Source organism: Lepeophtheirus salmonis, chromosome 3, assembly GCF_016086655.4.
Source record: "Lepeophtheirus salmonis chromosome 3, UVic_Lsal_1.4, whole genome shotgun sequence".
Taxonomy (NCBI): domain Eukaryota; kingdom Metazoa; phylum Arthropoda; class Copepoda; order Siphonostomatoida; family Caligidae; genus Lepeophtheirus; species Lepeophtheirus salmonis.
The window spans coordinates 40,865,304-40,889,990 of record NC_052133.2 but is presented as its reverse complement, the minus strand read 5'-3'; the positions used below and the strand labels follow the sequence as shown (position 1 = coordinate 40,889,990).

Genomic DNA, 24,687 nt, shown 5'->3' with positions numbered 1-24,687 from the left:
CTCCTAGAGAAGGAAAATATGTACAATTAATAAGTTAAATATTATATATATTAACTTCAAGATACAGTCAAAACAGAACAAAAGATTTTTTATTTTAAGACAAAAGGTTTCTCTTATCCAAAGTTAATAATATTATATAGTAAAATAATTGTAAATGTTGTAAAATCAACATGGTCACCCTGACAATGGGAGAAAAGCAGATTCGCCGTCACAACCAGTGTAATTTTATCTTTCATTTGGGGGATGGGGTGTGTGTTTTCCCCCGCATTAATTTAGCTGCAAGCAGGGATGAGATGTAACAAATTAAAACAAACCCCCTCTCCGTATCAAACAATGATTCTAGAAGAAATTAATCCGATGTCAATCCTCAATCCTACTCCTACACCAAGGAGGACTCATATTTATAACTCTGCAACAAATCCCATGTGTACCTCTTTGTCTTTCACGCACTAGTGAATACTCTATACGTATTGTTCTCTCTTCAAGAATAAAATAATAATCCAACAGCTTTGGAAAAAGAAAAACACCTTTTTCACTTGGAACTACCATAATTATATGACTTTCATCTATTTGAATTGTAGTACTACAATTTCCTCATTGATGAAATTCCATCGGGACAGTAGAGGGGGGGGAGGATAATCCACAAACCAAACCGGACCAAGCTCAACACTAATACACACATATATATATCACTTATCATGTACATTCATGTTTGAATTCATACACTAAATTTATTAATCACGAATAATTTACAACTTCTATCAACTGAGACAACTGCTGTTATATATGATCAGAGAAAGGCTTTAATTGCCTTTTAAATCAATAAAACAGAGTCTATGTAATTGTCCGCATCAACATATTTTATGTGAGGTATTTAGGAATCAATAAAATATACAATATATCTTTTTACTGCATACGCATATGCCACGACTATCTCATTAGCACAAGACGTCTAAAGAATCATTCTAAAGAAATGAATAAACAATTTGTAATGTCATACCTCGGAGGTACTTTTATATTTTTTTAAGGATTTTTTAAACGTACAAATAAAAATAATAATAATAGTTTTAATATAATAACATACATATATTTACAAATTATTTTGACTAGATGCAACAAGAAATAAAGATGGCGGCCTGCACAGTCCACATTACAAAACCTTACAGCTCCCTTTTCCAAGGGGGATCTTGCGTTGAAACCCATGTTTCTTAAAGTTGACCAAGGGTTTGAGTGTAATGGTACGGTCTGTGGACCAAATGCGACGGTTGTGATGGTGTAGAGAATCAAACATGGGATTATTTAAGTAGTCTTGCGGCGTAAAGGATCCTCGGGTGTAAGAAATGTTCTTATAACTAAAAGGATATCTAAAAATAGAAAAAGACACATATTAATGGGTTTAAGATTACAACATTAGTGTTGAGGTTCGCTCTGGAAATATAAACCGGTTTGAGATGGTTGTAATTTTTGTAAGACCGAACTAATTTAAACAAGTTCTGTCTGTATCGGTCTATAGCCGGGCCGGTTTTAAGAAATGTAAACTGGGGACACTTGCCCAAAGGCGAAACTCTTGACTGAGGGCTATCTGCAATGGATATTTACTTGTTAAAATTAAAATACAGTAAAACTTGTATTAAGCAGTCAGGCATGAAACTTTAGATACCTCAGAAAAAAAAATAATAAAAAAATTGCGAATAAAGACGGTATTTTTCCTTCTTCCCAAATGACACATTTTTTTTATTATATGGGTTGATCATTTTAAGCGAAATGAATCACTCAAAAGCAGAACCATCTTCGATTTTTTTTTTCAAATTTGCCACATATTTTAATATTAGTTAAAAATTCCAAAAATCCAAAATTTCTTATTTTTTTGTTCTCAGGTTTAGGATTTAAAGTTTCGTCCAGGACGCCACTTAAATACTACAAATAAAAATGTGTGCATATGTAGAACAGCAAATTTTTGAATATATATGTATACTAAATATAATATTCGAGTTTTTGCAATATATGTGGATTATATTGGATTACAAAAGCCAGCTTGAAAAAAAAGGTCATTAGAAAAAAAGAAAGGGATCCGCATTTAATTTTCTAAAAGAGTGATTTTTTTTTGGGGTTAAATCAAATTTTTAAAGAAAGAAAAAAGTGAAAGAGCCCCTACACATTTATCTTTCTCCTACGGCCCCACTCATGCAATAACCAGCCCTGGAATACACACAAACAAAAAAATGAAAGAAATTCGATCTACAACCTAAATTTCCATAGACGGTTTCATATCAGGATCTAGATCAAAATGTCGATCTAGAAAAAATGACTAAGACCAAACTCATCGGACCGAGCCTCAACACCAATATTAATGGGCCCTTCATTAAGATAAATTATAATTACTTGTTGGTTTTATTGGAGGATGTGTTGGTGTTGGGCTTCTTAATAATGGGCTTTGTAACACCTATTTGCGAAAGACCATTGGAGTAGTCCTCCAATTGATTTAAATAATAATGAACATAATTTTCTGCCAAGTGTTGAAAAACATTGACTACATTGAGATCTTCCTTTACGGATGTGCGATAGCATTTCATGCGGCAATCATGACACAGTCGATCCACTTCATCGCTGAAAAAAAAGGATAATGAATAATTGTACTGTGTATTCTGGAAACATAACACAGTAGTACCAAACGCTGATTTTGTGAACAAAGGACATTAAATCACTTAGCTTTTTAATCTCCTAAATATATAAGTGTAACTTTTATCAACATTAATACTTTCAAACAATATTTCAATTACTCATGAATCAATAAACGCTGATTCAGTGGCCATATATTAAATTTGAAAAAAAATTAAACTTGAAAAAAAGTATTTCATTTAAAGAAACCGAGGAAATAAATACTTTTCTTACGAATTTAAATTCTTTGTCAATTTAAAATCGGTCTAATGATACAACCATAGAGAAATAAATATATAAGGTGAACAAGTTTTTTTTATGGTAGTTTGCATAGAAAATGTACTTTGTTTTAAATTTATAGCTCGAGAATTCAGCTGTTATAATGATAGATTGGATTGGTTTTATGAACAAATTTGAACTATTCCACGTTAAACCATGGAATTCTATACACATGGAATACTCCCGCATCCTACATTCCTAAATGAGGATAATATAAAAGGAGTGATTGGTTAAAGAAAATAGAAAAGTCTAGTCAATCACAATTTAATGTCATCCTTTATGAGGAAGAAAAGAAAAATAACCTCAGCTGCATACGTGATTATTCTATGTGTCTAGAATTCCATGATTAACCTATAAATTGTTTTTCTTTTTTATTAAATCAGCTAAGTTAATTGAATTGATTCCATGATTGACCAAAAAAAATATCCCAAAAGAAAGAAAAAATCAACTCTTAAGTCTTGGGATAATTAACTCGTTGAAACTAGTGATGGAAACATTAATCGGAATTGGAGAATCAGGTGTTTTTTCTGAAATCGGAATCTGCATGGGTAAATAAAGTTCCATTTGCAATTCAGATTCTTATTTATTTCTGGATTTTAACTATTTATTACTTTTCTAAGTTATGAAAAAAAATCATAAAATACATCCGCCAAAATATAAAAAAAGACCATGTGAATTTATTACTTGAACTTTATAATTTTATAAATATTGCAATAAAAATTGAACAAAAACTAAACGTGAACAAAAGTGTTCTAAACACATGTGGTAGAACCAGATATTGATATTTTAGGGGAATAAGTTTTGTAAAGGGATATAAGAAAGCTCGCCTTTGTAAAATATGTATTTGGAAAGTTTGAGGTTGGATTACTCGAACTGGAAAATTTGTATGGGAAAAAGCTCACTGGTCTGAGAAAACGTCTTCCTTTATTTAATGTCAATATTATTAAATAACCAAAGGTTATTTATTTTATCAATTATAGTTCTTAGAAATTTATAGCAAAATGATATTTTTTTACTATTATTTAAAATATTAAAGAATGTGAATCGGGAATTTTTACTAGAATCGGATCGGAATCACCTCTACTAAATCCATGTTTGTTAACAGTTGAAATTTAGATAAAGATATTTCTCAACTTGTCGTCTCTATATATTTATTTCTATGGTATATGGACACAACTTTCAAGTACCATATCTAATTTCTTGGAAAAGATATCGACTTGATATATGATCATTTTAAAAGGTCAAAATCTTTAATTTATATCCCCAAAAATCAATAACATCTAAAGTGATTTATTTAGCCTATCTGACTGGACCCACTATGCATATGTTTCAAATAATAATAATGAAGTGACGACATACTTATTTACGACAGATTCGTGCTCTAAATCAATTTTGTTTTGAACGAGAACCATTGGAATTGAGCCACACTCATCCTCTACTTTTTTCTTCCATTTCCCCACTGCTTCAAAGGAAGATCTGTCCGTGGTTGAAAAAGCAATGACGCAGGCTTGTGCTCCTCTATAATATGCTTTCGTAATTGCATCAAACTCTTCTTGTCCAGCCGTGTCCCAGAGCATTAATCGTACATCCTCACCACTTATTCTATGAAAAACATAATTGTACATATAATAAACAGAAAAAATATATAATTTTAATTTTTGAGTTTGCCCAAAAGGTAGTTTTTATGAGTTCTCATATTTTATGTTTTCTCCGTTTTTTATGCCAACTTTTCTTTTAAACATATAGCGTCATACGTATTATATGTGATACATGAGCTTTGGATCCCTTGCTTTGAGCAGTTTGACAATTTTTGGCTCAAAATTAATGCATACAATTGCAGTTATATTTAGATCATTAAATCAAAAAAATGGCAATATCTTACTTAAGACCTTCCAGTGTTGGAAAAGTTTTGCTTCATGGAAAAAGTAATACAACCACGTTTTTTTACAAATTAAAAATCTAATTTTAGGTATGTCATATTAAAAAAACCATTCTTTTTTCTTACAAACATGAACACAACCAGTTTGTTTGTTACTTTGAACATATAAAATTATAAATTTTTAAATAGCAAAACTAAAAAAACTATCAATTTTAAAATTTCAATTTTTAAATGTAAAACTTACGATTTTCTAGTTAAAAAAAAATCATATATCTTCGATTTTCACTAATTTTTTGAAAAAACAAACAAAAAAAAACGTTTTTACCCTTAGAGTTGGATAAACATTTTAATTTAAAAAATGTCAGAAAATGACGACTATGTATAAACCTTTTGGGCTTTATAAGGATAATACAAATATTTTGAGTTATCTTTTTCCTGCTCTTTTAAAAATTGATTAATCATTACTCAAATGTTTCGAGTTTTAATTATAATTGGAGTTCAAACAAAATAAATTTTTCTTAGGAAATGCATATTTCGGACGAGTTCAAGTAATTATTTTTTACAACTTACAGATAAAACCCAAACGCCTATATCTTTACAGAGACATATAGATTAAGAAGGTCTTAAATGGTAAAACATTGTACAACCAATAAAGCTCAATGTAGAAATAATAATATGACTCAGCAATGGGATGAAATACATCGTAAAAAGATGTTGAAAATGATTGCTCGTTAGCTAAATTTTAGATAATGGCTCTCACATGTTCAAAAGAAAGTTTCTAGCCTTCATCATAGAACTGGGTTTTTTTGGTAGCAATGGAAGTCGCATTGGGTGGCTATATATTTTTTTTTTTTGCTGATGTAGATTACGCCTATAAGTCTTTTTGAGCTCGTAAGAAGTGAATAATTGCTACTAGATAACCAAATTATATAGATGTGTAATTTTAGCTGTATATATCTGGCGCATCAACATAAAAACACCTTTAAACAAAATTAAGAAGGTGTCAACTTATTTTTTTAACTTCGTATATATATACAGCCCATTATCCCATGGCCCTATTTCGGTAAATTGTATGCTTGTATTCAACTTGGTGGGATCATTTTCTAAGATAGACAAATTTTTTAGCTATATTTTAGTCTGCATTTGATTAAAGAGATATATATTGGCCCCCAAAAAAATGTCCATTTCTCATTCTTTTATTTTGACAATTAATTTTGGGTACTATCCAGAGGAATTTGCATAAATAAAATAAAACATATTCAATTTTGACTGATTTTCAGAAATAATTTTCAAGTTTAGAAATGTACAACGATTCTTATTTTAAAATCCTACAATGATGACCACACATTAACTTTATAAATGTTATAGGGTTAAACTAATAATCAAAGAGTTGATAGTTATAAATCAAACACCCTCCAAAATATCTTTTAAAATAAAACTAAAACTATGAAGAGTTCAAACAACTTTTTTTATATCTATCTTTGATTTGGGGCCTTAATATGACCTCAAATGAGACACACAGTTTAATCAATTAATTAAACTTTTATTTTAAGCCAAATAAGTTCGAATAAATGAAGTAGCTGGTGCTATAACATAAAAATACATCTTAAACGAAAATCAAGAAATTGAGAAAATCCTAGTAAGTTTTTATACTTCATACATTTAATAGCCGGTAAATTGTAGACTGTAAATTCAAATTTGTAGTATGCGTTAAGATGGTCAACCTTTTTAATTATAATTTAAAGTCTATATTTGATTTAAGAGACTTATATTGCCCCCCTCCCCCATATATTTTTTTATAAAATGAAATCTATTAATTTCTTATTCTTTTATAGTGATAATACATTTTAGCTAATTTAAGTGCAATTTGCGAGGCCTCCAAAGAGCTAATAAGAATAATTTATTAATATAAATTGACGATAGTTTGCAGAAGAATACAAATATAATCCACCCTTAATTTTTTAAACAAAAAAATCTAGTTTGCTTCTATGTTGAGGGTACGAAAATGCCGTAAATTAGAATATTTTTTTTCTCAATATTTTTTTACGGATTATCTCATCGACCCTGTACTTGGATCTAACATTAATACGTAACTATAAGTATTTAAATGCATAACATACCGTAAATGTTTTTCAAGGAAATCCACTCCAATGGTTTTCTTGTAATTTTTGGTAAAGATGCCCCGACAGTATCTTTGAATCATGCTGGATTTACCGACTGCACCATTTCCAACAATCACTACCTAATAATATATAATAATACAATCAAGGAAAAGAATCAAAAAAATGTATAAGTATAATAAAGAAAAAATTTCGTGACTTTGATATACAATAATAGTATAAATTTCGTTGACAGATCGCTTCAAGGTTCGTGATATCTCAACTTTCTATTAAACCAAATAATAATAATAAAATAAAAATTATTGACTTCAAAATGAGGCAATATAAATGGTTTCATGTGTGGAAATGAAGAGCAGCATAAACTTAAGAAAAAAACGAAAAAAAAAAAAAAAAAAAAAATTCGTATTTTCTCTTTCTATCTTCATTCTAATGGTGCTCACTAGGGGGTTTGTTTTTGAACGATTTTTGAATTTCGGTTTTGTATCAATTTTTAATTCATTTTGTCTTTATTTATAATTAATTTCACATACATTTGAAGTTAATTTTCATCATGCCTTGTTTGTTTCACATCAAACCGTACCTTTGATTAATTCATTGATAATACCCTGTCCTGCTTTGGCTCAAAGCCAACTACCCCAACATGAAACTATATATGGGAACAAGACTGTGCATCCGCTCACAGGCTCTATAAGTCCCATAAGATATGCACGGACAACATGAACAGCTTCTGGCCCAAGGACTAGTCCTTATCTCCCAAGACCTGAACACTTTAGACTATTTCCTGTGTGGTTTCATTGAGACCTTGGCCAATTCTACCCCTTATCCGAATGTGGAGGCCCTCAAGGCCACCATTGTGATGGAGTGGGCCGCTTATCGTGAGGAGATAATCTGCAACACTTGTCGTACCTTTAGTCAACGTATTGAGTCTGTGAAAGAGGCTAAAGGTGACCACATTCAGTGAGGGCATTCATAATACATTTATTTGTTTGTAAATTAAAAAATATAAATGTTATCTCATTGAATAAAAAGATAGAAGTGCTAAATTTTAAGCATCGTATTTCGGGAAAATTTGCCTCTGCACCCTGTACATTCTATGACACAAGGGCATGATTAAAAAAAAGAGGACTTGTCCTTATAAAGAGAACGACTACTCAATCTAATGTCATACAAGTATTTGGAAGATAATGTCTCTCCAATGAGATACTCCAGGGTATGGCATTACTGGGGGGATGCAAATCAATTAGACTCAAGTGCGGTAGGACTTTACTTTATTAACGAGGAAACTTTCCTGAAGTTGGATACATGAGCAGTGCTTTTTCAGCTGTTATAATTATTATTTCATTCTGGAGGAGAGAACATATAAGTATAATGCATAACTACAGGTGAAAAGGCTCATAATTAACGAAAGGTAAAGCTGAAGATTTGCTCTGGGCTTATAAATGCAAGTTTTTATTGAAATCCATGTCATCTCTCTCTATTTTTTTTTCTCTATGGTGAAGATTTGAGCTCGGTTCTGCAGTTTAAGACGTAAGACTTGAATTGAGCTCAAAATCAAAGATTCAAGACTTGACTTGGTCTCAAAAGGAAAGACTCGAGTCGTCTTTACCCACTTTAATACCATTTCGTATAATTTTTTTCTCACAATCAAGTAAATATTTTTGATTAGAAATAAAGTGTTCAACCAAGTGCATTTGATACGGAAAAAACTCATTTAACATAAGTAGCAAAATAAATTAACAATACTACTTAACTGTTGAGATTTGGCTCGATTGTGAACATTACTTTTGATTTATGAGGTTCATTAGATAAACCCGGATAGTTTTAAACACATATTTATAACAACCTATACAAAAATTAGTACAGGATAATCATCATAATTATCTCTACATTTATTTTTCTATAGGTCTCATCTTTAGGCCACACATCTTGGTCGTAGTTTGACAAATGGTCAAATTTCAGATTTAGTAAATAAAGATTAAAATAAGTACTTATTCATTATTTTGCATAAATCCATTTTGATAGGCATTTGTCTAACATATAAAAAATATTAATATACTTATTTTCTCCAGTCACTGGAGGAAAAAGATAGGATAACTTAAGGAAATTCGGATGATCCCTGAATGGAGCGTATCTTTTCTTTCCCATTTCAGAAAGGAAACATCAAAATATATGTTCTCAAGTTTCTTACTTTATATTTTCTTTTATCCACTACAGAATGACTTAACACAATCAATCTAATAATATTTTTGTTTAAGTTAGAAAAATTTCTATCAAAATTATTTTATACAAAATAAAGAAGAATGTACTATTTTCATATTTATTGACTATATTATTAATGACATGGTGGTAGAAGAATGGAATTTTGAATAGGTTATTGTTTTACTACATAACATTTTTTGCGCACTAGCCGTAATCGAAATTCGAAAAAAGTTGAAATACAAACCGCCCTAATGCTCACTTTTCATTTACTTCATCAACAAAAGAAAAGTTTATCTGAATTTTCATCTCGACTTCTTCATAGAGAGAGAAAAAAAAAAGAGAAAAAATAAAATAAATAAACATGTGAGACCACCCAATCTAGCCACATACTACACCATTGCAAAACCAAACTTATGTATATATGGTTTACTCATTAATAATGAAAACATTATCTGCCTTTTACAGTAAGAGGGTTAATTTTATGCAATAGAATTGTGGCAATGGTGGTTTAACTGGCCCCAAACTTTTTGATGATTTATCATCAAGAAATTATCATAGTCCATGGTCTATCGCAATAAACCAGAAGCAAACACATGAAACTTAAAAACAAGTTGAATATAGAGAAAAAATATTTACTACTTGAAAATGACTCAATCATTAAATAAAAGTCTTGTTCAAAGTAGGATAAAAAAAGAGTTTTGCCACTGATGACGTGATACACTTACGCCCAAATTAAAGATGTATACAAATATACATTTGCATTGATTTTTTTATTACTAAGAAAATCAAGTATGGCTAATATTCGACAAAAAAAAATTTCGCAGTTTTTGGATGGAGACAAACATGTCTCCCACAGGTTTGGGGTCGCACTGTACCACCGTTTACAGGGACAAATATATCTACAACGACACTGGAGAAAATGACAAAGGTTCTTCAATAGCAGTACAACCCAAATCTGTTCGTTAAAAAAGGTTTGTGCAAAATGTCAAAACCAAAGTGCAGGAGAATCCAAGAGCTTCGGTTCGGCAACTAGTGAGAGGAGTGGGTCTGGACTCAAGATGGGACACCCTGTAACACAATCAACACCGTCCAAATCTACCTGAAGAGCAAGTAAGGGTCCAAAGAATTCAGGTCAAAAGACTTCTGGCCGACCTTAAGCCCTGAACTATTTTGTGTGGACGCATCTAAAGCAAAAAGATCTGTGCTATCCAACACCGAAATATGTTGTCCCTAAAAATAGTTTTTAACCTCCACTGGATATCTACCGACAGTCGGAAGTCCGCCTGTAAGTTCTACAGTCACCGTGTTGATGTCTGCATCAGTGAAAATGGTGGAATCTCAGAAAAATAAATATATTTTTTCTGAAAAATGTTGTTGTGGAGCCACTTATTACCGCGATAGACGTTTATAAAGTTGAATATAAAAAGTGTACCCCATTTTTCTGAACACCCGGTATTGTTAGCTACTATCATACATTTTTGTCTACCAAGGGGCTCTGAGGGCTCCACGAATATTACTATATATATTTTTAACTACCCAATTCCCATGAACTCACTGACTTAAATGATTATTAACAAGGTGAATTCTAGGATTACTCATATTGTCTTTGCAAAAATAGAAAAAATGCATACGTTACGAGGAAAAATGATTAAGCAACGTCATTGTTCGCATCTCAAAATATATATCTTGCGGCGGAAAAAGTTTTATCGTTGATATGGGTATATCTTCAAGCCAACATATTTGTTATCGTTTCTTTGTTTTATAGTTTTGGTGTATTCCTCACCTTCTTATATTTGTTGTATCACGTAGCATTTTTCTCCGAAAAGAAATAAGGCCCAAAATCCGTTAGTTGTTTGTCAATTATTCGCAACTATGGAATTTATATTGAATTATTCCTTCAGCCAGTGCCAAAAACATGCTATTTGAACAAAAGATTGAAATGAAATATTTAACTTTCAATATTTAGTTAGCTATATTTTTACCAAAATTGATATTCAAATTTTGCAATCATTAATATAATCTAGCCACTAGATTGTAAGTTTTTAATTATGTATGGCTCGAATAAATATCAAATTTATAAAATGCATTTACCAGATAGTTTTTGCAGACAAAATATCTTAAATTTCGAGCTAAACTGTGCTATCTGGTATGGAGGCTATATTATATTTTACACTACAAGGATATGTAACTATTTTATTGAACTATGGGAAGATACAGTTTACTAAAAATATAGTCATAAATTCTCTGAATGAATGCAACACTGCTTTGCACTTAGGTTCCAGGGGCGTCCCCAGAATTATATTGGGGAAGGGCTTGGTTTTTTGGAGTTGTATAGAAAAAAATATCCAAAAATTTCAATTTTAGATTGTTTTTTAGAAATCGAAAGCTATTCTAAAAAAATCCAAAATTAAATGTCAAATATGATTTTTTTTGCAAAAAAAATTCAAAAATCCTTAGCTTTTCACGAAAAAATTATTTGTTTTGAAAAAGGAAAGTTCAAATATTACAATTTTTCCCCAAAAAATTGTAATATTCATAGTTATTCACAAAAAAAAAATAATCCAAAAGTCCACAGTTGCTGAATTTTTTTTCGAAAATTTCAAAAATCCATAGTTATTCACAGAAAATTGAGTTTTTGAGATTTTTTTTGTGAAGAATATTTTTATTTGGAAATTTTGGATATTTGGAGTAGGAGCTTCAGCCCCTCCAGCCAACCACTTGCGGACGCTCCTCTGTTTGGCAAAGTCACATAACATGGTTACCCTCAAAAATTTCTTGAAGTCATTATTTTTTGCCAGTTATTATGTTTTCGTGCAAGGGGTAACGAATTGCTGGGAATTAATCACTACTTAAGAAGAGTTTATTCTAATTCAATCAATCAACTGAAAACTGAGAAGGGGAAAAGAAGCAGAAATATCGGCAACTGTCAAGAAAATGCACTAAGTGAGGTAACGGTCCGCCCTACATTGACAGAAAATATTTCACTCTCGAAAATAATGCTTATTGGCTCCTCATTCATCATTTTTATTGCCCAATTAATAGAAATAACAAGTAAACAAATATGTTTCTATTTTAATTGGAAGCTTTCTGCAGAAAAATCCGTAACCAACTGACGCAAAGTATCTTCAACGGTATAAAAAAAAAAAGTTTGAGTAACTTAAAAAAATAAAGATTAAAAATGTTAATTTGCCTTATTCTACTTATGATAATAACGTAAGTAATGAAAGAAACATGGGGGATATTATGAGAATAATAATTATAATTACTCACATATGTTGAAAATCTCCCTTCTTCTAAAAAGATGTTCCACAAACCCTACCTACAGGATGACACACTTTAATCTGGACAAAGTTTAAAGACTAGTAGCGGCCAAGTTACAAATTTTATAAAGAACACATTTCGTGTAAAAGATAAGATAGGGTGTGGGTCTGGCTACAAAAAAAAAATCAGCTGAATTTTCACACAAGCCAAAAGATATGCCATTTGTAAATTGGCTACAATCCCAACACTCCAGCAGCCATTTCCAAGGGGAAATACAAGCTGTACAGGAGTAGGCTTATAATTGCTAGCAGCATCAACATGTTTCAAGAAGAAACCTTCCTGTGTAAATGGAGGGAAAAATCGAATTTCTCGTATATCGATACAACCATTACCCAAAAAAGACTGGGAGACAATGAAACAGGTTAACAAGATTGATGTCGAATATATAAAGGGCCATATTCTTACCAACTCGATGAAAGTAAGCGAGAGATGAGCGATTGAAGGAACTGCTGAATCTCTTGTAACGGAACAAAGACAAAGTTATCTTCATTAGGGACAGGGGAAAAAATAGACTGTTAACATACATAGCCTATCTGCAGATTCTTTTGTTTAAATCAATTTTTCCCAATATTTAATAGATTTTTTTTCAAATCAAAACGCATATATGAAAGCCTTTTTTTTACGATTGAAGGTTATTTTCTTGTTAAAATGAATAAAATTCAAAATTAAAAAAAACTCTGCGATACCAAATTTTGAACTTTTCTCATTTTGATACAGTCTTCATTATATAATGTGTTCAAATTCCAAACACAAATACAGGATGTCCGCAGGGGAGGGGGTGTTGGAGGGGATATAGCCTACAAATTAAGGAATTATTACTTTTAATTAGAAAATTAAATATTTGATTTTATTTTTCAAAAAATTAAATATTTGAAATTTAATTGAATATTTGAATTTTTTTTTCTACAAAAAATAATTTTCTAAATATTTGAAATTTAATTGAATATTTGAATAGCGATATATTCTTAAATTTTTAGAAGAAAAATTTAAAATTTGATTTTTTTTTTTAAATTTAATATTTTGAGACTAGCTTTGGATTTTATGTATATTTGTACTGAAATTATTTGATGGTTTAGAGGGGGAAAAGTGGGGATTCGTCTTGGACGATTTAAAAAAAGGAAGAATTAAGGCTCTCATAAAATCAAGCCCCATCCCCCCCCCTCCCATCCAAAATATATATATAATCCTGCGGACGCCTTGATATAAGTTCAGTTCAAATGACCAAATTTATATTACTCATAATTGCAAGATACATAATTTATTATTTCAATCGATCAAAACCAATAAATAGTCTATAATTGTTGTTATAATTAAATATGGTGTTATGAGACGTATAAATTTTAACTTGCAGATTATACAAGTTACAATTTGTAAATAAATAATTAATTGTCCACAATAATTAATATAAATATATATGCATATTATATCAAAGTAGTGCTCCAAGAAAAACAAATGGTACTAAGAGACATGTGATAATATGTAGATCCACATCACAACCCAACTCATTCAACAACGCCCCAGGTCAAACAGACAACAACAAGCTCCCACAAGATAAGTACCATCACGAGTCGATGGAGGTATAAATATGTATATGCTTAATTGAATTAACCACAGAGTAATTAAACTTTGTTTTTGTTGTTTTGTATCTATCTCTTCCCTATATAAATAATTATTATATTTTTCGAATGAGGAAGTGAGGTCGACTAGAATACTTGAATATTATTGTTGTTGGTGGGATATGTTTGTAATAATTTGTGTTGAAATTCGGTCCAAGATTGAATTTTATTCTGGTTATTTTTTCTAGACCGATCTGGACCGATGTTTTGGTCCAGACTTGTTCGGTATACGGATAAAATATTAATAACAAAATATTAATGCATTTAAAACGGTATTATTATGAATAGGGGATGATCAAACTAAAAATGTATAAATTATCCGCAAGGCGGTGTGATAGTCTATAGCTTCTTGTTTAAAAAATGACGCATGCTAAGAATAATTTTCACAGCACTCTCTATATGAGTAACATACCAATTTATTGAGTCCAATTTAATTTGGTATTAAACAATAATATTATCTTTCATAGTCAGCTATTAAACTTTGCCACAATACGGTACCACTCTCTGCCATTTTGTTTTCAAAATAATATAAGTAAACAACAGTCATGTCCCATGGGTATCGGAACCACGACTACTTACTTCAGCGACATTCCATCATAAAAATAATCTATGGACTTGAATCCCCTAAATAAAATCAACAAATCCTTTGAATTCCCCTTCTCCCACTACCTAAAACAGAAAATTTGCCCCTATAAGTGCATTTGAATTGGTCTTTTTTGTTATGTTATCAAAGAGTATCTACCTAAATACTTTTTGCTCCATGAAGCTAGCTGAACCGCTACAAAAAAATTGATATCGTTACAACAATATTCTAAAACGAAATGCGTTATTTTTGAACAATCTGGAACGATATTTTGATTCAAACCAAAATACAAACCATTGACCAAAATTCAGATCTTGAACCTTAATTATAATCGTACCCCAAAAAGATGCTTTTCTAATAACGCCATAATTGTTTTCTCTCAAATTAATTTTCTAAAAAAAAATCACTTGAAACGGGATCAAACCCGTTTTTTTACTACAAGATCGGGTCCAGATCAAAATTCGACCGAACTAGCTAAAAATATATCTGCCTCAGACCAGTCAAGGATTTCTAGACGGAAGCCCCACCCTAGTGATACATAATATGTACTGAAATTATTTGCTGGTTTGAGAGGGGGGGAAAAGTGGGGTTTCGTCTTGGACGATTTAAAAAGAAGAAAGAAATAAGGCTCTTTGTAAGGTATTTAATTTCTCTAAATTATACATAATTGGAGGAGGCTTTAAAAAAAGAAAACACAAAGCAACGGAACTTTTTTATGAATAATTTTTCTTTTCTTTATTTCACCAAAAAGCCACATGAGTTTAAATGCCTCTCCCAACTTCCAAACTAATTATTTTCCTCGACAAAAGTGACTCATTTATATATTAATCATTATATACATATGGTAAAATATCATAAGTTTGAATTCCAAACAGCATTTAATTTCAAACACTTCAAAATCAGTACATATAGAATCTTGTATAAGTAAATTGTGCAAATAGCAATTTCTTCGTCTTAAATTATCTTATTTTAACTACAACACTGATCATTTTAATTATCAACTATTAATTGATACTATCATTTCACTTTTTTCTATTAAAATTACTTATTTAACATTTATTTATGAGTAATATGGCTGAAAGCATTTGGACTTTATGATGTGCTCCAGAACACATTTGATCAATTACTAATTCTCATAAATATACGGACTATCCACAGAACATTTAATTCTTTCATGATTCTCATCAAAAGTACTCTTAATTCTTTGATTTAAAAGTATTTTCTGATGCACAATATATATATTTACCACCAGTGTAAGATTACATTCAAATGAGAGTTCCTTAATCAAACTGGGCTGATGCATATTTTGCTTTGAATCAGTTAATAGTGAAAATAGGACTGTGACGATTCACGATTCTTTGAAACCGTGAATTAGAGTCAATTAAAGATTAACTGTCAACATAAGACTTACGAATCAAATTCCAAGACTATTTTAAATATATTTTTTAATAGACCAATGATAGCAATACATAAAATAAAGCATATTATACTTATTGTGTGTTAATTAAATAAAATTCATACCTGAAGCAACTTAATTGTCTACAATATAAATTTAGTCTATGTTTATATTAAATGAAAATTTGACCACCAATGTTTTAGCCATATTTTTAAAATGATTTAAAAACAGACAAATTATAATTTTATCAACAAATAAATAAATTTCGAATATACAACAAAAATATATATATTGGATTTTGAAACATGGATTTATTTTTTGACAATAAAAATTTTGTACAAAATATTATTTTCTTCTTGATTTTTGTTCTAGATTATTGTTATTGTATTAACACACAAAAATCGTTCACCTATTATATTGTTCCCTCCCCCCCCACCAGTCATGTCCCTACTATGGTATAAATGGCGAATTGTGACTCACGATTCCCCATTGTTTCGGAATCGTCTCATTCCTTATAAGAAATAATCAATCAATTTTTAGGACTTGTGGTGTGTTAACACAGGAAAACAATCTTGAACAAAAATCTGGAAGAAACAGAAACAAGTCCAATATTTCATGGAGATGTATTTGGGTTAATTATAGTTATTTTATTCAAATTGCTGGGATGATTTGAGATGCCTTAGAATGTTTGCTATAGTTTAAACTTAAAACATTTTTTTAACTTATTACAAAGTTAATTTGTTCCCAATATGGTCCTTTTCAGGGGCGTCCGTAGGGGTTTGGCTGGAGGAGCTGTAGCCTTCTCTAAATTAAGGAATCTTGATTTGTACTAAAAAAATTAATATTTCAATTTTTTTACCAAAAAATCTAATTTTCAGGCAAATAGCTTTGGTTTTTTTAAATTTTTCTCCAAATATTTAATTTTCTATGAATAGCTAGGAATTTTTGAAATTATTATAAAAAAATTTAATGTTTGAAATTTTTTGTGAACATCTGTAGATTTTTAAAATTTCGTTCCAAAAAATTTAATATTTGGAATGAAACTTTAGAATTTAGTGTGAACTGCTTTTAATTTTAAAAAAATTATTTTTTTTGGAATAGCAATGGATTTCTGAAAAAAAAAATTCAAAAATTTCATTTTTTGTTAATAGATTTTTGTATTTTTTTTTTTGCAAAAAATTTAACATTTGAATTTCAATTTACAAAAAATAAAAATAAATTGAGAATAGCAATGTATTTTTGAATTTTTATTCTAAAAAGCTATATATTTTGTGAATACCTCTGAATTTTTGAAATATTTTTCCAATAAATTTTAATTTTTTTAAATTTAAAATCAAAAAAATTAGAAAAACCAAGCCTCCTCTAAAATATAATCGTGCGAACGTCCATTGTTTTAGATAAGACATATAAATTTCTAATTATTTCAATGTGAAAATTAAATTTTTGGCACTTTAACTTGAATAATCTACAGTATCTCCGAAGGACTAATCAAAATAATTTGTCGATAGAATTTGAAAATATAATCACGAAAAGGATACAAATGTAATCTGTACAAAATTTTAATAAAAACATTCTAATTTGCTCTTGTAATAGTATAAATATATCGTATATACAAGGTATTTAAATATATTCTTATTTGAAGGATGCAATGCAACTCACAGAGAAAGTTGAGATAAACAAAAAATCTGATGGGTATTATAATACCATGAAACAAATATAGGATAAAAAATATATAATACTTACATAAAACTATTTTTATATTCTTTAAAAAACCGCAAAATTACAGCCTTAAGACATTATTAAATTTATATTAGTATACAAGCTGAATAAAAGTAAAAAGTACACCCACAATGGAATTTACCTATAATAATAACAATAATTATCATGATTAAGAGAAACTTTATTCCCCCCCCCCGAACTAATCATCATTGGGGATGCAATCATTGATTTTTAAATAGAAATATCTTATAAGTCTACATAATGACAATCTCTATAGAGCGTTTTCACTCTCGTAATAAGCATGATAATTCAAGGCAACGACATCTTGGGGGCTCATAGTTGATATTCTTACAACATAAAATAGACAAATTTTCATTTAAATTTTTAAAACTTCATAAAATAGCTTTACTACTGGGCGATCCATTGAAATCTATACACTTTGTAATTCAATAATTAATAAAGGTTTAGAAAGTGAAATTTAATTCATATTTCGCTATATTAAAGCATAAACAATTAGTTACAAAACAAAACAAATCTGAGCTCTCTATCTTACGAAAAAGTCGAGAAAGTGACATTTGAATGTAATCAACAAATTTCCATTCTGGCATTGCTTGATGCTGTGCAGGACCACTGTCTACGCAGTTAGTAAGTCTGAAATGTTGGAGAGGAAGAAGGGCTCTGTCAAAAAGGTCAAATTGGATCCGTAGGAGTTAAAGAAAACAGTCCAGGCCAAAACTGTCAGGAGAGATATCCAAAAATTGGATAGAATGAGCCTTTTGAGTTTGGAGAGGCCAGTTTGACACCAACGATGAAATAAACCCATCTCCTTTGTTGCAAGACTCTTTCATCATCTTCAATTAGTCTTTTGAGTTCTTTCAAACTCTTTTTTTGAAACTTTTGGACCCTCGATTATTTGGGGTGCATATTGAGGGGAAGGCCTCCAGTTTCCGTCATCCAAATATCGAAACCCTCAATGCCACTGTCAGTCAGCACTGGTATCCCAGAGGACTACAGTGGGTGCCAGGCCTTCTGCCTCTGCCACCTGAAAGCCATCATTGCCGTTAAGGGTGGTTAATGATTATGAGAGCTCAGACACGCATCTATTTATAGTATTAATTTTGTTGAAATTCTATTGTTAATTAATAAATTATAGCTTGTTGAAGTTTAAAATTCAAAGTTTTCAGATATTTGATGGACCACTCAGCAAATAAAAAAACTTAACACCTGCATTGAATACTACTTAATGTCAACGATAATCAGTGACATTTGAGTGTATTTAAGTACTATATACTAAAATCCCTATGAAATGGATAGATTTTTACAACAAATTATTTTTTTGGTCGATTTTGGACGAGAGAAGTAAGAAAATTAGATAAAAATATGTTATTCTTGCAATTGTAATAGTTAATTTTGTGTCTATAATGTAAAAATAATACAATATAGTATTATAATATCATATTGTGTATACATATTAGGGTCTGACATATAATAAAACTAAGCATTAGAGCAGTAGTTCTTAAACTGAGCACACAGGTGCATCTCACAGCTTTTTCTGGTGTGCTCCGTAACATTCCTAAAATTATATTCTAGAAGGATTTATATATTCTATAACTCTAATATGTTAGTCCTATTTTCTATATAGAGTTGTGGCAAGTTAGCAAGTATCTGCAGTATTGCAAGAACACTCAGACCGAATAAGTTTGAGAACCACAGAACTAGATGTATAAATATTTGATGGAATATAAGGTTTGATCGATTGACGTCCATTTACACAGTAAAAGCTTATCATTTTCCTTAATCTTAATTTGAATTTTTTTTTCTAAAACTTGCTTTATTAGACCCTTAAGATGGCCAACATCAACAATAATGCTGACGTAGCTGGAAACTCCTTTATATTGATAAAAACCATGTATACATGTATCATAGTTTGGTTTTTTAGGGATAAACTAGTAAACGGATCAACTGAAATTTGGCAAGTGAGTACTTAACTGCGTCGTTGGTAACCTGACCAAATAAATGTTGCCATTTTTGTTTGCAAAAAACTCTTAAAATAGCAATATAAATTGGGTTTCTAACTTTTTTTTATAGGACAAATGAACTAAAAAATTTATTAGCCTTAATATGTCATATTTGAGTTTTGGAATCTCATATTTTAGTCGGATAACAATTTTTTGAGTTCAAAAATTCATGGATGCAATTGTAAATATATATGTTAATGAAACATTGGAGAGAAAATAAATGGTTTATTTCTTTAATAAATAAAGAAACTTTGATCCAAAACAATTTTCAATTTTAATAGGAAAAAATTAAAAAATCTTTGATTTTGTACAGATTTTCAGAAAGACTAGCATTTTCATGCTAAGAAATGGACAAAGATTGGAATTTCAAAAATCATAAAAGTCTGACCACAAATTAACCTATTGTCCCTATAGGGTCCAAACTAAGAATTAAAAAGTAGGTAACCATTAATCTTATACCCTCACCCCTATGTAAATTCAAATAACCCCAGGGAGACTGTTTAAGCCAAAATATCTTATACAGAAAAAAAATCAACATTTTATTTTTGAAATGAAAAATAAAGCTGTGAAGATTTCAAGCAATTTTTGTAGCTGTTATTATTTGATTTGGGGCCTTGTGTGGCCTCAAAATGGCAAAAAGTTTGATTAATTAATTAAATTAAAAAAACAAAACAAGTTTAGGTCAATGACATATATGGAGTGTCAATATAAAAACAATCTTGAACATAAATCAAGATAATGAGAAAATAAAAAAATAACTTCGTAAATAAGTACAGCCCAATATTTCAAACAAATTTGATTCAATTATAAACTTATTATTCAAAAATGTGGGATGAGTTAAGACCTAAAAGTTTAAGCTATAGTTTAAAACCTTTATTTGTTTTAATAGACTTATATTGGCCACCATATGAGCTTTCAAATAAAATCTTTCAACTCCTCGTGTTTTTACTGTTGCAATCAATTTTGGCTACTTTATTTGCGGCGCCTTAAAGGATTAATAATAATAACTAGTTAATAGAAATGGATGATAATTCGTCCAAGAATACAAATGTTACCAACACTCAATTATTACCTTTATCGATATCTCCAATTCATCCTCTTGTAGGTCTGTAATATACATTTTGTAACGTGATACTTTTAATTACAAAAAAAATATGTCAAAATCACTTTTATCACTAAATAATTGCAACAAACTATGTAGTAGATACGATTCAATAAATATTAATAATTAGAGACTTTATTTCACGAGTGAACCCACAAACGGCAAAATAGAAACTGATGAAGGAAATACAACGATTTATTTTTGATAATATTTCTATAACGTACGTTTTACTTACTCTTCTTTTGACTGACGGGCACGCTCAATTCTTTTTCCCCCCTTTGTTTTTTACGTACCACGTAGGTACGTCCACGGAGTCCACAACTACCACGACCACACCACTTATCTTCTTTTCAACTCCCATTTTTTATTTAGCGATAATAATATGTAAATTAGGTTTTAAAAATATTTTTTATATTATAAATAGCTAATAACATTTGGTAACCCTTGATTGATAATATCAACATCATGAAATGAATGGAATTGATCTAGAATATGGTTGTCCATCTCAGCTCATTAGACTGTCCCGTTTTTGGGCTTAATATTTTTTCCCTCAGTGCAAAAACTTTTTGCGTTAGAGACGATAAAAAAACTGACTTAGATAAAGTTTGAGGCCTCTCGAGCCATTTTTAGGGTGTTACATATAATTTTAATTTGAAAATATAGGATTATAGGTCAAAATTTGGCATTTTTAAGCCTCTTATACAGAACTCAACAGTCGTTAAAATTAGGCACTAAACAAAAAATCTAGTCAATTATTTTTTTACTAGACCCCACAAAATATAAACTTCTTATATACTTGATATATATAGGGAGATATTTGATTGGCTTAGGATTCGAAGGGTAGTACATAAATAATCCAATTTTACTAATCAGAAACAAGGACACAAAGCACTTTACAGAAAATGCAAAATAGATCCGTTGTTACTGAAATTGAAATTTACAGAGTGTTCCACGCTTAAAAATGACGGATTTGTTTAAAAAAACAAAACATTTCCAAACTACACAAGAAGTGAAATATTACAAAATTAGTCTTATAACATGTGCTCAATGATTTTTAAAATTTGTTTTAAAAAAGATAATCTTTCTCCTTTTGGTTCAAAAACAATTACTTCAACTAGGGATTAATCTTGCTACAATGTTAATATCATAAAACAGAGAAACCGCAAATCATTCAGCACATCTTAGTAGCTTAATTAAAATTGTATATTTGGACATCTTATACCGCCCAGAATATGTGTCATAAATTGTACTTTTTTTAAATTTTAGTCTTTTATCAGTAAATTATATTGTGGATTTTGCTCATATTAATTTAAAAGGTCTACGAAGATGTGCTCAGAGATTTGTCGAACTATTCTATTTTCGGTGCAATATCCCCTCCTCTCCACAACAAAGATATTTTTTGCTGGAGGACACACGGATTTTAGTTTACTTTGAGGCCTATCAAGCCCTTTTGTTGTGGTACAGACCTTTTTTTTTTACTTTTAATCATTTAAGATAGAGGGTCTGTATTCTTTTGGAGAGTAGGGCCAAACAGCTGAATTGATGTAGAAACATGGAAGAAAAACCATGTTATTGTATATATAACTAATTTTCTGGGTGTTTAGAGTAAACATGGGTTCAATATAATTTTATTTTAACAGTATCCTTATTTTTTTCTACAGGAATAATAATACAGAAAGGAAATAAATACACAATTTAAAAGAAAAATCTATATTTTACTAAAAAAAGGAAAGGTAGAAAACACTAATTATTTAATGAAACACGTGTTTCTGCGTATTTTGTGATACTATATCAGTTGAAATATTTCTCTATGACAGGAGACACTTATTTATAATGGTTATCTTGAGTTTCTTAGTGCCGTTTAAGGTTAGAAACATCCATTTTGGATAAGTATGCCTATATTTAGATGATTATCCATGATAAGATGTTGGGCCAGTCAAAATTCACTCGTAGGCCGATATGGCCTACAGGACAGGGATTGCCGACCTCTTATTTAAGATGTGCTCAATGATATCCAATTTCCATATTTTATCAAAAATCATGTTCCTCCTTTTGGTTCAGGAACCTTCACCTCAACTAGGATTACATTTTGGCATGTTATGTTGGATAAAAACAGTGAGATTACAACTCTTTTAAGACATTTTCGTAAACCCTCAAAATCAAAGTGTACTATGTTTTTAATGCAGAGTCGTCTGAGTATTATATATATATTTTAGTTTTTCTCAAAAAATTTCAAAAATCTAAAACTGTTTACAAAATTTTTTAAAAGGTTCATAAATGTTTAAAAAAATCAAAAGCTACAGCTGCTTACAAAAAATTCCAAAATTATATTTTTTGGAAAAAAATTCCAAAATCTACAGTTGTTGACAGGAAATTAACTTTTTTTGAAAAGAATTCCAAAAATCTACAGTTGTTGACAAAAAATGAAATTTTTTGAAAAAATATTTCAAATATTAAATTTTTGGAGAAAAATATGAAAAATCCATATTTATTTACAGAAAATTGTACATTTTTTGGAAAAACATTTGAAAAATTACATTTTCTAGTAAAAAATAAAATTTCTTCATTTGGGGAGGGGTCTACAACCCCTCCAGCCCACCCCCTGCGGACTCCCCTATACTAATCTAATACTAAAAAATACAATTTTTGACTCATAGCATTATATTTGGATGGTAGCAAAGGACTTAAAATGACCAATATTGACCAAAATATCCCATTTTTCAAATTTGTATAGCCTCTAGCATGCAAAAAATGGTATGAGAGCAAACTCAAACTTTGCCAAATTTAGTTTTTTGATTGTTCCAACAGATAATGTCTTTGTGCATGATGAAAAAAATATCAACATAAAAAGGGACTGTCTATGTAGTTATCATCCATCTTACTAACATGAAACTTGCCAGTCATTCTTTATATGTTACATATAATGAGGACTAGGAATTACCCCTAGGAAATCCCTGTAGGTACATATATAAATTGGTATAAAAGCCTTGCTATTAGTTAATCTAAATCGTTTTTATTTTCAAATATAGATGAAGATCTTCATACGTCATGGGTCTCAGGAATTGATTAATTCATTCCACCTTCTACCAATCAAAAAACCAACGTACTAAATACAAAATTTGGTATCTAATTTAGTACTCTTATAAGTAGTGTTGGATTCGAGTTATAACTATTGAGTTCAAGTAATCCTGCCCTATACGACTTAAGGTATGAGGCATCAAAAAATATTTTTTCATTAAATTGATCAGTTGGACTACTTCAATAATACAATAGTATGTAAGTGAATTTTCCATAATTTTTGGAGAAAAAGAGTTACGCTCCAAAAACTGAAATACTAGCAACAATATGACAAACATATTGATAAGGAATTATTCTATAAATATATAGAAATTACTGGAGATGAAATTAATCTATACTTGAATATTTTGAGTTCATGTTTAGTCGAGTTTTTCAAATAATATTTCGGGCAAAAATGCCTATTTTTAGTAGAAAAAGAAATTTTGCCCTACGATATTAAATAAGGCATGAACGTTGTTCACTTATATTTGTTTCTAAAACGACAGAGACTCTTGTGGCAAAATAATACAACTCCCTGAATAATAATATTATTTAATAAACAATAATATACGTATGTTTCTTACATAGAGATGGCTCCTGAACTTTTTTCTAAGGATGCCACTTTTTTTGTAATCAACAAACTATAGACTGTCATACTATCTTGCAGATAATATATAGGATAAAACGACTCAAAACTTAGAATCCTCGTCGAGGCCGTCTAGCCTCACTTCTAAAAATAT

At 30.0% G+C, this 24,687-nt stretch overlaps 1 protein-coding gene across 1 annotated transcript; it reads right to left on the bottom strand.

Annotated features, from left to right (window-relative positions):
* Nucleotides 1-985: 985 nt before the first annotated feature.
* On the bottom strand, nt 986-21,065 carry LOC121115121 (ras-related protein Rab-23). The gene is made up of 5 exons (XM_040709295.2): nt 20,861-21,065; nt 6,937-7,058; nt 4,297-4,539; nt 2,383-2,607; nt 986-1,364 (listed from the first exon to the last, which is right to left on the bottom strand). Exons 1-5 carry the CDS (start codon nt 20,906-20,908, stop codon nt 1,151-1,153), a joined length of 852 nt encoding a protein of 283 aa, XP_040565229.1. The 5' UTR covers nt 20,909-21,065; the 3' UTR covers nt 986-1,150.
* Between the last annotated feature and the right edge of the window lie 3,622 nt (nt 21,066-24,687).